Source organism: the organism of the source record quoted next, unplaced genomic scaffold (assembly GCF_019419815.1).
Source record: "Pyrus x bretschneideri cultivar Hongxiangsu unplaced genomic scaffold, Pyrus_bretschneideri_v1 Contig15, whole genome shotgun sequence".
NCBI lineage: Eukaryota > Viridiplantae > Streptophyta > Magnoliopsida > Rosales > Rosaceae > Pyrus > Pyrus x bretschneideri.
The window spans coordinates 2,937,197-2,953,207 of record NW_025999446.1 but is presented as its reverse complement, the minus strand read 5'-3'; the positions used below and the strand labels follow the sequence as shown (position 1 = coordinate 2,953,207).

Here is a 16,011-nt window from a genome sequence, read left to right as displayed (position 1 = left end):
CTCTGCGTCTTTCTCTCTGTCTCACTCTGTCTCTCTCTCTCGCAGAAATCATCCTTCCCCAGAAAATGCAAAACCTTCCCCAGAACCAGAAAACTAAATCCTTCCTCAGAAAACGAAATCCTTCCCCAGAAAATGCAAAACCTTCCCTAGAAAACTAAATCCCTAATTTCAGAAACCCTAACCTTTGGGATCTTGCTAACGGCGCTGGGGTTGGGCTGATGGTGCTGAGGTGACGGCGGCGGGGTGATGGCGGCGTGGCTACTGGACCGGTGTTCTGAGCCTCTGGGCTTTTGGCGCGCGGGAGAAGAAGACGCAACAAGGCAGAAGGCAAAAGGCAGAGGCAGGAAAAATGGGATCGAATTCGAAGGTATGGTAGAAGACTGAAAATCCTTACCCAAACGACGTCGTTCAGTTCCAAAGGAACGAAACCAATGTTGGTTAATGGTTATCCTAAGTTTAGAAATCTTTGGTTCAAACCTCCAAGACTCCCAAGTAATACAAGGAACTAACTCTTGGTTTTGAAATAATGTGCTCTTGATGCTGCTCTCACTCGCTTATCGTGTTGTTACCAGATCTGTACAAATTGTATCACGTGGTTAGGGACGAGTATATGTATTAGAGTTTGCATCTGAAATTTCTTTGGGAGGATGGGGCAGGTGGTATAGTACTACAAGGAAACATTATATGATTAACAAGTATATGTTCAACTTATTAGCTTCAAAGTGATCACACTCGGAACTGTTTTTTATGCCACTTTGGGAATTTGAATAAAGCTGAGGGGCTTTCGTAAAAATGGAATCCCTCTATCTGGTGTTATTGCATCTCTTGTTTAGGAATTTGAATAAAACTGAGGGGCTTTCGTGAAAATGGAATCCCTCCATCTGGTGCTATTGCATCTCTTGTTTCGGAATTTGAATAAAACTGAGGGGCTTTCGTGAAAATGGAATCCCTCCATCTGGTGCTATTGCATCTCTTGTTTCGGAATTTGAATAAAGCTGAGGGGCTTTCGTGAAAAATGAATCCATGAATTCGGTGATATTGCATCTTCTTAATCCCTCAACTCATCAAAATGTGCAGTTATGATCCCTCAACTAAAAATCCATTATCATTGGTTCTTCAACTTTAATCAAACTGGAGAAATGGTCTCTAAACCTTAACCCAATTTGAGCAATGGTCCCTTAACTTTAACCCAATTGTAGCAATGGTCCTTCCAATATCACTTATTTTGACAAAATTCTGACGAAGTTGACAAAAATGACTATAGATACACGTTTTAATGAATTGAGAGACTCCAATTGTAGCAATGGTCCTTCCAACATAACTTATTTTGACAAATTCTGGTGAAGTTGGCGAAAATGACCACAGCTACACATTTTGATGAGTTTAGAGATCAACAATAATAGATTTTTAGTTGAGGGACTATTGCTCCAATTTGATTAAAGTTGAGGGACTACTACTACAATTTACTTGTCTTTTTATTTTTTAATATTGTGAAATCTTGGGATTTCACTATTATAATTTATGTATTTTGTATTCGCGGGATTTTATAGTATTTTCGCGAATTTAAATTAATTTTAGATTTTAATTACTTAATTACAAAGTTTGAATTTTTGAAAATAATTATTTAAAATCCATAGACCTTCGGGGGTCACTCTTAATGTTTTTGAATTGAGCTCAACCCCATGAGCGCGTAGGCGAAGGCCATTCGTGAATTGGGACGAGGAAGAAGAAGTTACGAACGTTAAAAGTTTCTTAAATAAAATAGGGATTTAATATTTTTAGGGGTTCCCATTTCTTTGGGAAGGGACCAAAGGGGAAAAATGAGAGATGTGGGAGAGAAAATGAGGGAAAGTGACCAATCAAGAAGGGGAAAATGAGGGAAATGAGGGAAGGAGAGACCCAGCAAACTCGGACCACCTTTCGACCCGCTGACTCGACCTTACCTAACCTAACCTTATCTCATATTCCGGCCACCGTTGACCTAAACTCGACAAGGATTGGTGCCCTTTTTGCGAAGAATGATATAGGTGGTGCCGAGGGGTGCACGACGGCGATCCGCCATTTCTGAAGTCAACACCATCGATCAATACTACCAATAGACTTCCCTCACCCCCAGGAGCAAGGCCCAATTATTGGACGAGGCGTCAGAGTTCATTTTGGCATCGAATCGAGAACGCCTATTTCTAGGGTTTCTGGCGAAACGAGGAGTTTTCAGGCCACTTCCCCACTGAATTGGACTTTCACCCATGTATGAAAATTATGCCCCTTGACTTGCTCTACATTTATGTGAAAATTGGTAATTTTTAGAGTTCATCGGAAAATTGGGTTTCCGTTCCCCGAAAACCGCCACTTGTGGCGGCGTATAGCCAGTGGGCCGACTTTGTCTTTTAAATTTAAATTCAATACTCGGATTCCATATTTGACATCTGATTGATGAAATCCCGTTGTTTAAACATATGTTTGTTAGAGGCCGCCACTTTATCATCATAACAATCGACGATCTGGCCGTTATATCATTACCAAACTTTAATATGTTATCATACGTAATATTTGAGGACTTTAGGAACTTACGGAAATCTGGTGGGCGGATCTTCCTGATTGATTTACTATGGTTGATTTTGATCAAAATGTTCTTAATCGTTCTTGAATACTAAAATTTGTATTACTAGAAACTAAGTAGAGCTTAGTGAGCCTATATCGGTTAGTGAGCTATCTCAGGTAATATATACCTCAGCTTACGTGTATATGATGCCTTATTGTGATATAGATGTGTATTTATCTTCTTGATAATATGAATGACAGGTTTGGTAACTATTATGACAATGTGAGCCTATCCTATTAGAAGTATCCCGTGGAACTTGTATGCTTGTGTGACATGTTAGTGGTCATGAGAAATTGATAGTGCAGGTGATTACGTTGTAAATCATAGGGGTTGAGATAAGGGTAAGTAGGTTTTTGTGTTGATCTAACTACACTATGTAGCAGTGGTACATGGATGGTCTTGCTTGGTATATCCACGATAAGGGACCATACATATTTCAAGGGTGATCATGCTTGGTATATTTGCAATGGGTGATCGCCGTCTGCACAATTAGACTATGCTTATGGTTTTTCTTGGTTTATCCTCAATGGGGATTATACACATTCTAGGGGTGATCATGCTTGGTATATCCGTGATGGGTAATCACTACCTAGAGTTATAAGATACAGTCCTGCTTGGTATATCCACGATAGAGGATTGTTAGGGTGATCATGTTTGGTATATTCGTGATGGGTGATCACTGCCTACGTAATTAGACTATGCATATGGTTCTGCTTGGTTTATCTGCAATGGGAGACCATACACATTCTAAGAGTGATCATGCTTGGTATATCCGCGAGGGGTGATCACTACCTAGAGTTAGGATGTGGTCCTGCTTGGTATATCTGCGATGGGTGATCACTGCTTGCACGATTAGATTATGCCTATGGTTTTGCTTGGTATATCCGCAATGGGGGACCATATGCATTTTAGGGGTGATGAGGATTAGTTGTACTTGGTACATATCGATAGGTGACCATATCTTAGTTAAATTTCATTGAGTGGTTCAAAATCCCTATTCTTGCTCACAGTAGACGTTGTGTTTATAAATTAGATTTATCATGTTATTACTTGGAATGCAGGTAGGGAATTATGTGGAATTCCTTTATTAAATTGATATGTGATCTTATTGATTGATTAACGTAGTTAAATGTTAATATTGTGCATCTTTGATTCTAGGGATTGATTAATTGGAGTGATTGCGGAATGATGTTGGATATGATTGTTATTATTATGATTAGATTAGTTGATCAATGTGGCTTGAAAATAATATTGTGCTTCGTTAACTGTTCTTTGAGATGTTGCATGTTGTGGATTGAGGTATCATGTTGAAAGCATAGTGATTTATATGATGGATGGAATGGAAATCTTGAATGTCTTGTGGGTTTGTTATGTAGCTCTAAACCTAGTAATTTCATGCTTGTCGAGTTCTAATAATTGATTGAGGAATGCTATGCTTTTCTGCTTGAATGTATTGTGATAAACGTCGAAGTGTAGTGAAAGGTGAACTACGAATGATTTGATCCCTTTTTAGGGTACATAGGCAGTCTAACGTAAGGTTAGATGCAACCATGAAATAAAAGAAAATGACTACATGGTTAAATTATTGATTGTGTTTTGGTAATGTCTCGGAGGTGAGACATGATAGATAAACAGGAATGTGGTGACGTCACGTGTCGATCTTGAACGTATGTCAGGATCAGGGCGTGGACAATCGTTATCTGGAATGATTCAAATAATGCGGTATTACTGCTTTCTTTGGAGTAAGCTTGATATAATAAGTTTAATTTTATGAGTCATTATTAGAAAAATTCCACTTTATCTGCTGTCATGGAAATAGGTCACCTCATTTTATTGTTATATCAAATTTACCCCATTTTCACTTTTTTTTCTTCCAAACATTAAAGAATAAAAATCTCCTAAATCATAGGATTAATTGTCTGCATCCTATCCTCTCTGTTATTAATTAAGTAATTAATTTGGTAATTAGTTCCAACAAAAACAAAAACAAAATTTGGCAACTTAATTACTTTTCGTTTCTTTGACCAAAAGAACCAACTTTTACTATTTACCTTTTTTAGAATAATTTTAGGAACATTAAATTTGAAGATAAAATTTGTAAATTAAATAATATGAATGAAAGTTTGTAATTTGGACTGGTTGGAGTCGGAGGTATTTAGCAATTCTTGTGGTTTGAAGATCCCCCTCATTTTCTTAGGGGTGTTTTACTTGATGAAAGTTTGTAATTTGGACTGGTTTTTCAGTATTGGCATATGAGGATAACTTTCTTGTCGTACGGGACGTTCTTTTCCTTAGACCGAGTTAAAAACTTCGGCAAAGTTTTTGTCGAGACCTTTTAATGCACACTATCTTTATTATGTATGTGATCTCTGTTTTGTAATAAATATCGTACTTTTTCAGAAAAAAAAAATAATAATAATAAACCAATCATTAATTTATGTTCTTTAAATTTTTTTAATTTTGTCTACAAATATAATTTTTCTAACATTATTATTTTTTTATTAGGATTTAATCTCCGTATCGGCTTTTAATTTTCAAGACTTTTAAAATGATTTTACCGCCATCGTAGCCTGCGCATTTTTATAAATGCACACAGTTGTTCGGGCCGGCGAAAGCTTCCCAAATACTTTCTGGAATTCAATAACCACCTCAAACTCCATAAATTCCAAATTCCACCCCTCATTTTAAGAGTCCATAATTCCTTATTCGCCCAGCTCTTTTTCACTTTTACCTTTTAGATCCCCGTCTCCCTGACCTGTGGCCGCCATCCGAGACCTGCTCGTTTCTTCCTTCGACCTCTCTCCATAAAAATCCTCAAATTGCATTCGACCGGATCGTCGTCTCTGCTATTCGATCTGAACCTCGCCCTAAAAACCTTAGCTTTCTCTCTCTTCATCGACGAAGTCAATCGGGTCCAGAGAGATTAGGTCAATCGGGTCCAGAGAGATTAGGGCTTTTTATGGAGAGGGTTGTGGCAGAGAAATACAAATTAGGTCGCAAAATTGGGAGCGGCTCGTTTGGCGAATTGTATCTTGGTTTGTGAATCATTCATTTAGCGATCTTTACCCCCCTTTTCTCTTTAATTTTGATTATTTTCAATAGTCCTGATTAATTATTGTAATTTTTTTATTTGTTTTTTGGTTTGTCAGCAACGCATATAGTGACTGGCGAGAATTTGGCGGCCAAGATTGTAAGTTTCGATTCGATCCTTTTCATTTTTGTAATTTGATCGAATGGTTTGAGTGTTTGTTTCGGGGGGAATACTTTCCGGGAAAAAAATTGAGCCTGCATTTTTTGTGAATTAATATCCTGCGTTTGAGCTGATCAAGTTATGGTTCTTTGGATTGAAAGTGGAATCTTGCGTCAGAATTAGGTTCTGTGTGTTTAGGATGTGTGTTATAGATCTTGAAAGTTTGAAGAATTTCATTTTCTGGTTTGAGTGCATTTCGAGTCAGAAGTTCTATTGTGGCGATGAACATTGGGATTAGAATGGATGTGGGTTTCAACTGGGGAACCATATTGTTCTGGTATTCCCTGTTCTCATTTCAGGTAGACGAATAGTATGATGTTCGAGTAATCGGTTGTAATTTTTGTGGCAGGAAAATAACAAGACAAAACATCCACAACTTTTGTACGAGGCAAAGCTTTATAAAATTCTGCAGGGAGGAAGTAAGGATTCAATAATAGTGTTGCTCTTGAACAACGTGTTCTCAAAAACTATCACCTTGAATCTTTTTTTTTCACTATATATAATGACTTGAGTTTATGAACCTTCAGGTGGTATTGCAAGCATAAGATGGGCGGGATTTGATAAGGACGATAATGTTCTCGTCATCGACTTGCTGGGACCGAGTCTTGAAGACCTCTTTGTGTACTGTGGGAGGAGGTTTTCACTGAAGACGGTCTTAATGTTGGCAGATCAGATGGTAATCTTGAATATTTTCTTTGATTGCTTGTAATTTGTTAAGCTTATAGTTAGTTATTGCTATTAAGGGATTTTGTTTTTGTCTTATGGATCGCTTACAGAAATTCTTGTCATATTATTTGGTCAGTTGCAATCAAAAGGGACTCACTTTTTAAGACCACACTTACTTTATGGTTTTTTACTGGATTATCAGATTACTAAGTGCTAAATTGTTTGCGTAGTGGTAAATATGATTCCTTTGTTCATTCAATTGCAGATTACCAGAATAGAATATGTACATTCTAAAGGGTTTCTTCATAGAGACATCAAACCAGACAACTTCCTCATGGGTCTTGGCAGGAAAGCAAATCAAGTAATGTTAATGCATTCCTCTTCAACAACTAAGTTGCAGGAACAATAAAGCCTTTATGATCTCTGTGTTGTTTATCAATTATTTTGAGAAGAAGTTGTTTATCAATTATTAACCATTGTTAAATACACATGAATTAGGTTTATGTTATTGATTTTGGACTTGCAAAAAGATTTCGGGACCAAATTACACACCGGCATATTCCGTACAGGTAAAGTTGCATAATTTTGTCCATGCTTAAATCTAGTAGGATATTTGTGTCTTGAATGAGCTCTTCCTGTTCAACAGTATTTTCGCATTTCAGTGTGTGATTATCTTTTCATTGTCAAACTCATACAGAGAGAACAGAAGCTTAACAGGAACTGCACGCTATGCTAGTTGCAATACCCATTTGGGAATAGGTAAGGACAGTTACTGTTTATTTAATTATTTTCTAAATGCTTTGGCTATCTTTTTCCTCATTTGTTGGGTACATTGTTCTAGATCAGAGTCGCCGGGATGATTTGGAGTCACTTGGATATGTTCTTCTGTACTTCTTAAGAGGAAGGTGCGCCATAAAGTTGAACCACTTTTCTAAATGAGAATTTTATATCTTGAATTATTTACCACTCCAGTTAGGATTCTTATGCTGATTTACTTTCATTGGTGAAACACATCGCAACTGTCACTTTGATGACAAGCACTCTTTGCACAATGTTTTGACCAGTTAACTGGGTACTCAACTAGTTTTTTGGCCTGGCAGACTAATTGATTTCTGCATTTAGCCTTCCTTGGCAGGGTCTAAAAGCTGCAACAAAGAAGCAAAAATATGATAAGATTTGTGAGAAGAAGTTATCAACTCCCATTGAGGTATGTGCCACTGTCCATTAGATGATACTTTTGCATCTTGTGAATAGGAGGATCATACTTAAAACTCAATCCAACATGGCTGACTTGTTGATGCTGTTTCTGTTAGATCACGTCTCCTAAAATTTTGTATCAGGCATTTGTATTTGTTCTTCCCATTTTTTGTTACATGTAGAGTTTACTGAAATTGCCCCATATATCTAAATGAGTTCAGGTTTTAAGAATTCTCATCTAGAAGTATGCAATTATAAAAACAGCTTGCAATTTTTATTTTGTTTTCTTTTGGGAGGTGGGTTTCCTAATTTCTTTTGAAACCTTTTCAGAGATCCATTACAATTGAGCAAGAATTTATGATCCATCCTTTTTTTGTCTCTCTTGAAATTTCTGTTCTCTGTGTAAAAATGAACTGATGTCACATTTGTTTTCCAGGCCCTATGTAAGTCACATCCTGTGGAGTTTGCGTCGTACTTCCATTATTGCCACTCTTTAACATTTGATCAACGCCCGGATTATGCATTCTTGAAGCGCTTGTTTCGCGACTTGTTTAGCCGTGAAGGTATGATATTACGCCATATTCTTTATCCTACAACATATAAATAGTTGTAAAAAATGCAGCCTGCATTATATGGAATGCCGATGCTTTGTACAGATGAGCTTTTGCTTCATGGAAAACTGATTTTTCGGTTCCTCCCTGTTTAGCATTATTAAATGTGTTGCTCTAGGTTTATTTTTGAACTGGTGGTCTTTGTTTATTGATGTTTATAAATTGTTCCCATATCTCACAGGATACGAGTTTGACTATATATTTGACTGGACAATTCTAAAATATCAGCAGGCACAGCAGACAAGGACTCAGGGTCAATCATCTGTTAGTATTTTCATGACACTTTTTTTATTTTTTATTTTATTTATTTATTTATTTATTTATAACTTTCTTCTATTAACTGCTGCTAGAATTGTATGCACAGGACCATGTTCTGTTCCGTGTGTATCTAATTTTCCTTCTAGTATTGATGTATTCATTCTTACGTGTTTAACCTTGTTTCTTCTAAATTCATCTCAGAAACCGCAGCCACCTGTAGTAGTCCACGGTCGAGAAGTTCCTAGTGGTCAAGCAGTACCAATGAGGCTTAAAGGTAAAAGTCCAATACCCCAGTTTTCACTTGAGGGAAAGCTTTGGGTATACTAGAGCCTTGTTACTTACATTACTCGAGGAGTCTGTTTATACACAAAATGTTGGTTTATCAAGTATTTCTCATGTCTAAGGTTTTATTTATGGGTTTCAGGCGATGTTTCTAGATCAGCTGAGCTCACAGAACGCGAGCGGCCAAGCAATCATGTGCATCCAGATGTTCATATGCAATATAGATCCTCAACAACCCAGAATTCGGGTGCTAATAATCCTGTTGAGAAACACGTATGTAACTTGTAATTAAACCATTAATGTTTGTTTTTGCATGTTTCTGCTCTGCTCCTTCAGTCATATCACATATCTATTCCTGTTTGCATGGAAGATGTTCTCATGTATTTCATTTTATGCTGTACTGGGTTGTAATTGTTGCAGAATGTGAGTAATGCACCTACGCCACCTACTGCATTTACTCTCAGAAGACATTTTCAAAAACCAGAGGGGCCAGCTGAAAATGCAGACTTAGGCCGTAGAGTTGGGAATCAAAATGGTGCTTCAAGCAGTTGGATGCCGTCAGTAAACCAAATTTCTTCAGCAAAGTAATAGGTATGGAGTTTTCATCGTGCAAGATTATCTTTTGTTTGATTTGCATTTATTCAGTGTATCGCTCCAAAACTGCATAAATAGTATTCAAGCTCTTCACCCTTGTTTTCTTTCTTCAGCTACAGACCTGAATGAGATTGCCCAGAGCTTGCATCTTTATGTAGCAAATGCCGGGAAGTTTGGGTTGCTTGTTTTCTCCCATGTCAAATTTCATTACACATGTGAAAACTTCGCCTGGCAAAATCTGGACACACAGGATGTGCTTGGACTTCTGACCTCTGAAGCTTGGAGTTTCCGCGTTTATAGGTGGAAAAAATGACTAAGCCCATATCGTGTTGTGTGGATATGTGTAAAGTGTATTTTCCATTATTCTGATAATAGATGATAGATCATACAATCCTTTCCGGCATTATAAGGTTGTTTTGACTATGTATTTCATTCGATTCAGGATTGAGTTGCTTTCTGTTCTTAGTCTTTTTCGGATCAAAGCCCTGGATATGTTCACCAGGTCCTTCAGAATCTGGAAAAAGAGTACACTAGTAGTTCAGGTATCGACTACACTGACCTTTTCTCAACGGAAATGTCCCTTTTGAGTTGCTATGTTTCATTTGCTACATAAAATGCTCATTAATGATATTTTTCTTTGCTTCAGATCTTGAATGGGAGAACTTCATTGGGCGTCTTGATCTCAATTGAAGAGGGTATTAGAGATCCCTCTTTCTATCGCTCGTTAAATTCTTCGAGCTTTATATGTAGAAGCTTTAAGCAGTGCATAATTGAAGCAGGCTGGACTTGATCAATGATTTGTTTTTGTTTCTATGTTATTGAAGGATTTATTTTTCCAGCCATTGTAGAATACTCCTTTCGGCGTCTTGAGTTCTTGTAGTATAAAACTTGTGATTTTGAGCTCCTTTGGTATCTTTGGAGGTTGGAAAGCTGAAAGGGTTTTTTTTTGGAGAAATTTTTTAATGTGACGGGAACATGAGTGGTATACCATGTGTTTTTATGTAAGTGGTGAGAAATTTTATTTTTTAAGTCGTTAACATTTTAACACACATATTCTACCATTTATATAGTGACACGTAATGTATCACTTTGTGTGCTGGTCACATTGAAAAATCTGTTTTCTTTTGGGGTCTCCAAAGAAAATGTCAAATTACAAGAGCCTTAAATTTTGTACTTCTTTAATCGAATTGTCAAATATTATTTTATTATTTAAATAGAGCCTTAAATAGTTGTAATTATTAAAAAAATGTTAAAACAAAATTTTTATTGGTTGAAATGTTAATGGAATAAGGGATCAACCATCAAAATGAATTAAAAATAAAATTGACTTCAAAACACAGCCTCAAATCCAGTTAGCAAATAACACTTCGGTTGAAGAAAGTTTTGATGTTAAATATGCACAGTGGCATGCCACCTAGAATTTTGACATCTCCTATCGAGTCTTGGAGATGCTTTTAAGATTTTTGGATTATGATAATTAATCATGAATTTTAAGATATGATTAGGCTCCAAGCAACTCTGAAAGTTGTATCATAAATTGGAGAAATTTTTCCTTGTGCCCGTAACACAAGTAGTACATCACATGTTATTATATAAGTTGTGGGAAATTTTATTTTTTAATTTATTAAATTTTTAACACAAGAATCTCACTACTTATATAGAGACACGTTGTGCACCACCATAGTTCGGATACATTGAAAAATCTCCGCAAACTGCTGATACCATTCCTCTTGGTGCGTGGGTCTTGATACTATTAAGTTTTACCACCACTACTACCATGCTGAAGTTATAGTGTTGTTGGAGTGGGAGAAAAAGAAAACACGGTGTGATTGTAACATTGTGACGTTATTAATTCATGCCTTATGATGCGGGTAAACATGTTTGTGTTTTGAAGTATCAAATTAGTAGATAGAATACATTATAACATGAGTAAATTGTAGAATTACCGAAGAATTTCTAGTAGCACAGTAAAACACATTTTAGTTAATTAGCAATTGTTAGATTTCATGCTTTATATAATTTTGGTCAAATATTCCATTGATTTCATGCTTAATAAAACTAGGGAACTCGATTGACTTAGGTGACAAAAGGAGCCCTAGCAATCATGAACAAGGCCGATGAAAATATGGATCTTTACATATTTATGCATAATAAAGCACTGAGTGAGGAAAAAGGAAAAGGAACAATCAAAATGGAGACAAAAGATGAATATCGTTCAACTTTATTTGTGTCCCTTCGCTTTGTACATTGAATTTGTAGGGTAACGATTCTACACTATTATTTATTTTCGTCCCTCCTGTTACGAGTGTCATTAGGAGTGCTTGAGAATGTTAGAACTGCTGCTAAATTAGTAACATTTTTCGTAACAAATAAGAACATTGTTTGTCTTCTTTCAAATGAAGAATCATCCACTTACTAAAGCATTTCAGTAACACAAAAGGAAAAAAGTGTCAAACTATTATTTGTCTGTAAAGAATAAATGTCTATTCCCTTTACATGTAAGAAGTCATTTACCGTAACTGCAAAGCAGAAACTGATACGTATATTGAAATCATTCACTAGTATATTGAAGTCACTCACTAGTATATTGAAGTCACTCACTAACAGAGAAAGAAAATTTTATATACCTATCAAAGTGTAATTTGTCTGTTCGTACAAAAGAAATGCTTCTTCCTTATACGTGAGGAGTAAGAAAACAATAATATTCTTCCTCATCATCTCATTCAGTCACTCTTGCAACTTACTTTTGTAACCCATGTTAAATAGGTACTGCATAGTACACCCTCCTCATCATCTCATTTAGTCACTCTTGCTTTCTTAGGTCAACCGAGATGCTCTCAATGCCAGAGCTTTGCCAATGAGCCTCCATGAATGAAAGTATTTGGCTTCAAAAGTAAGAAAACAATTTTTATTTATTTATTATTAATTTTAGGAAAAATTAATATCTGGTCTCTAGTTATTAATGTTTATTAACTGAAAAATTATTAATTTTCAGATTTTGATCAAAGTCCTTAAGATTAATGCAATAATAAATTTACATGTTAGTTACATAATTTTTAAAATAAAAAATTAATAATTGATTTAGGATTTTAATCGCACACCTTTATTTCAAAACATTTCCAAAAGACTTTTTAGCCAAAATGGTCCATGAGATTTGCATAACTACTCACTTTGGTCACTGAGATTTGAAATCGATAGAGTTGGTTCCATAATCAATCACTTTGATCATTACGTGGAAAATCTCCATAAAATAAGGATAAAATGACAAAAATACCCTTATTTTTTGTCAAAACATTTTGGACTTTTGTTTATTAAATTGAGGGTAATTTTGTCATGTTGATCCTTATTTAACAAAATTTTTCACCGAATGACCAAAATAATTGATGGTAGACAATCTCAGGGACCAAAATGAGGAGTTATGCATATCTCAGAGATTATTTTGGCTAAAAAGCCTTTCCAAAAAAAAAAAAAAAAAAATTAGAATAAGTTTGTATCCCTTAATTTTTATACGTACCCATTCATGTAATTTTGCAATTTTTTAATTTTAAAATGTACCAATTCTTAACTATACCAATTTGTTCTATGTAAAATGTACCCTTTTTTTTTTTTTATATAAAATCTATTCAATTTTTTTCTAATCCATTTTTAAACTTATATGGGTACATTCTTTTTCTTGATTTGAGAATGTTTCCATGCCAAGTTTAATCAAAGAAATTTACTAATGTTATTAAGCCTAATATCTATTATTTTTGTTGATTTTGAAGAATGTACCCATACTTTGGTACAATAAATTTTTTGTTAATTTTGATGAATGTAGTCATGTTTATATAAATATATATAGACACACACACACACACACAAAATATATTGGAGAGTATAATTTATATTTTAATAATTTTAATCCACAATTTATGGGCTTTTTTATATTTAAAATCTCATTAATACAAACAACTATAAATTTCAATTTTTAATTTTAAAATATAGTAACCTACATAGCAATACATATCACATTAATTTCAGAGATTTCAATAAAAAAATTAAAAACCAATATGGTTTCAGTAAAAAAAATATTGATAGTTAGGGTCATCCCTACCTAGCATGAGGCATTTTGGGAGCTCACTGGCTTCGGGTTCCATTGGAACTCCAAAGTTAAGCGAAAAGGGGGCTAGAGCAATCTCATGATGGGTGACCCACTGGGAAGTTGCTCGTGAGTTCCCAAAAACAAAGCCGTGAGGGAATGGTAAGCCCAAAGCGTACAATATCGTGTTACGGTGGTGGAGCGGGCACAGGAAGTGATCCGCCCAGGGCCGGGATGTGACAATTTGGTATCAGAGCCTAACCCTGGTCGCGTGTGTGCCGACGAGGACGTCGGGCCCCTAAGGGGGGTGGATTGTGACATCTCACATCGCCCGGGGGAGTGATCCTTATATGTATATTTTCATCCCTACCTAGCACGAGGCATTTTGGGAGCTCACTGGTTTCGGGTTCCATTGGAACTCCGAAGTTAAGCGAGAAGGGGGCTAGAGCAATCCCATGATGGGTGACCCACTGGAAAGTTGTTTGTGAGTTCCCAAAAATAAAACCGTGAGGGAATGGTAAGCCCAAAGCGTACAATATCGTGCTACGGTGGTGGAGCGGGCCCGGGAAGTACTGAGAAGTTGCTCGTGAGTTCCCAAAAACAAAACCGCGAGAAAATGGTAAGCCCAAAGTGTACAATATCCTGCTACGGTGGTGGAGCGGGTCCGAGAAGTGATCCGTCCCGGGCTGGGATGTGACAAATAATGACTGGTGTAAGCCAACTCTTTGTGTGTTATGATGTTAGTGAGCTCTTGCGGTTTGAAATGCTCGATAAACGGACTACTGTATGGCGGGCTGGACAACATAAGCGAAAATGGCGGTATAGTGAGCGGGACAGGGGGGCCATCGAGATCTGCCGCGCCGGCGAAACCCCGACGCAGTCGATGGAGTTTCTGGCCAGATCGTGGAGTCTGTCAGCCGTGGCGGTCTCCCAGCAGTGGTTAATGAATTCAAAATTTCAACCTAGAAAACAAGCACAAATAAGCGTATTTTGACACGAGATCAAATGTACGTAATCTGCCAGGTTCGCACTCGAATGAAATCAAATGTACGGTATGTAACAAAACCTTCTCTTAAGCATCAAAATACAACACTGAAATCATAAGAAATACTTATAAAAGACTTACAGTATGTAAGTGTAAACACGAAAAATTCCTGAAACAAGAAACAAGAATATGTGTACAAAATAATATTTTGTGTTTAATGATTTTGGGGTTACGATCTCTCTCAAATTTGGTCCTCTTATTCTATCTTCGTAGGGTGTAGGTTTGTGGATGAGTTGTTGATCCAAAGGGCCGTCGGGGCTTGATCTAAGGATGAACAGTTGATGAATGGATCTTCAAGGGGCGTTGGGCTTGATCTTGAAGAATGGGTGTATGGGTTTGTTGAGGTTGTTGATCCAAAGGGCCGTTGGGGCTTGATCTTAGGATGAACGGATGATGAATGATGAACACTTTCTTCAAGGGCCGTCGAGGCTTGATCTTGAGTTGGTGGAAGTTCTTCAAGGGCCGTTGGGGCTTGATCTTGAAGGAGGATTTGACGAAGAACGAAAATTGCTTTCTTGATCATTCGGGATTTTCTTGAGAGCTTTAGAGCTTTAAGGCTTCAAGGTTTTGGTGTGTGTGGATGAGTTGTTGATCCAAAGGGCCGTCGAGGCTTGATCTAAGGATGAACAGTTGATGAATGGATCTTCAAGGATCTTCAAGGGCTTTTGTGGGCTTGATCTTGAAGAATAGATGTGTGGATTTGTTTGTGCTGTTGATCCAAAGGGCCGTTGGGGCTTGATCTTAGGATGAACGATGAACACTTTCTTCAAGGGCCGTCGGGGCTTGATCTTGAAGGAGGATTTGACGAAGAACGAAGATTGCTTTCTCCATTCTTCGGGATTCTTGGGAATTTGGGGGTTGGATGCTTGAGAGCTTTAAAGTTTCAAAGCTTCAAGGATTTTGGATGTGTGGGGACTATTCTCTTCCATTTTGGGAGTAGAGAAATGTATTTGTGAATTGGTCTCTTTGTGAATTGGTCTCTTTTCCTCTTGATGGAGAAGCCTATTTATAGGCTTTGAGAGTGAATCACCACCATCCATTTTTTTGGTGAAGTGAGTGGATGTTGTAGGTGAAGTAAATGGAGTTGGTAGGGTGAAGTAAGTGTGTGAGGTTGGTGAAATAAATAAATGTTGTAATTTTAATACCTTGGTTAACATTTATTTCACTGAAATTTCGATGTCTACAGTAAGTTCAACCACAAAGAAGGATTCTTCTGGCCCATATCCTAGAAAAGCATTTAAAAATCGCTTCTCAGGCGTGTCACGTTTTCTTAACAGCTTCATCCCCAAACATTCATTTAGAATTTGTTGGAAATTTTGAGTAGAAATTTCTTTGTCCCACATTGGCCATTCCTAAAAGGTTTCATCACTTTATAAGGTTTTGTCCCTTATAGAAAATGATTGGAGTGATAGGTCTTGGAGACCAAAA

General features: G+C 36.8%; 1 protein-coding gene across 3 annotated transcripts; it reads left to right on the top strand.

The window, feature by feature from the left end:
- Nucleotides 1-5,311: 5,311 nt before the first annotated feature.
- LOC103937835 (casein kinase 1-like protein 3) lies at nt 5,312-10,364 on the top strand. Of its 3 annotated transcripts, XM_048580326.1 has the most exons (17): nt 5,501-5,637; nt 5,752-5,792; nt 6,202-6,271; nt 6,380-6,528; nt 6,784-6,879; nt 7,017-7,087; nt 7,216-7,277; nt 7,360-7,423; nt 7,641-7,725; nt 8,152-8,278; nt 8,508-8,590; nt 8,786-8,858; nt 9,009-9,139; nt 9,287-9,457; nt 9,580-9,760; nt 9,903-10,002; nt 10,107-10,364. In XM_048580326.1, exons 1-14 carry the CDS (start codon nt 5,562-5,564, stop codon nt 9,452-9,454), a joined length of 1,296 nt encoding a protein of 431 aa, XP_048436283.1. In that variant the 5' UTR covers nt 5,501-5,561; the 3' UTR covers nt 9,455-9,457; nt 9,580-9,760; nt 9,903-10,002; nt 10,107-10,364. The 3 variants fall into 3 exon arrangements, with proteins under 3 accessions (XP_009346075.2, XP_048436283.1, XP_009346074.2); XM_009347800.3 differs by having other exon boundaries at nt 5,312-5,637; nt 9,580-10,002; XM_009347799.3 differs by having other exon boundaries at nt 9,574-10,002.
- Nucleotides 10,365-16,011: the final 5,647 nt, after the last annotated feature.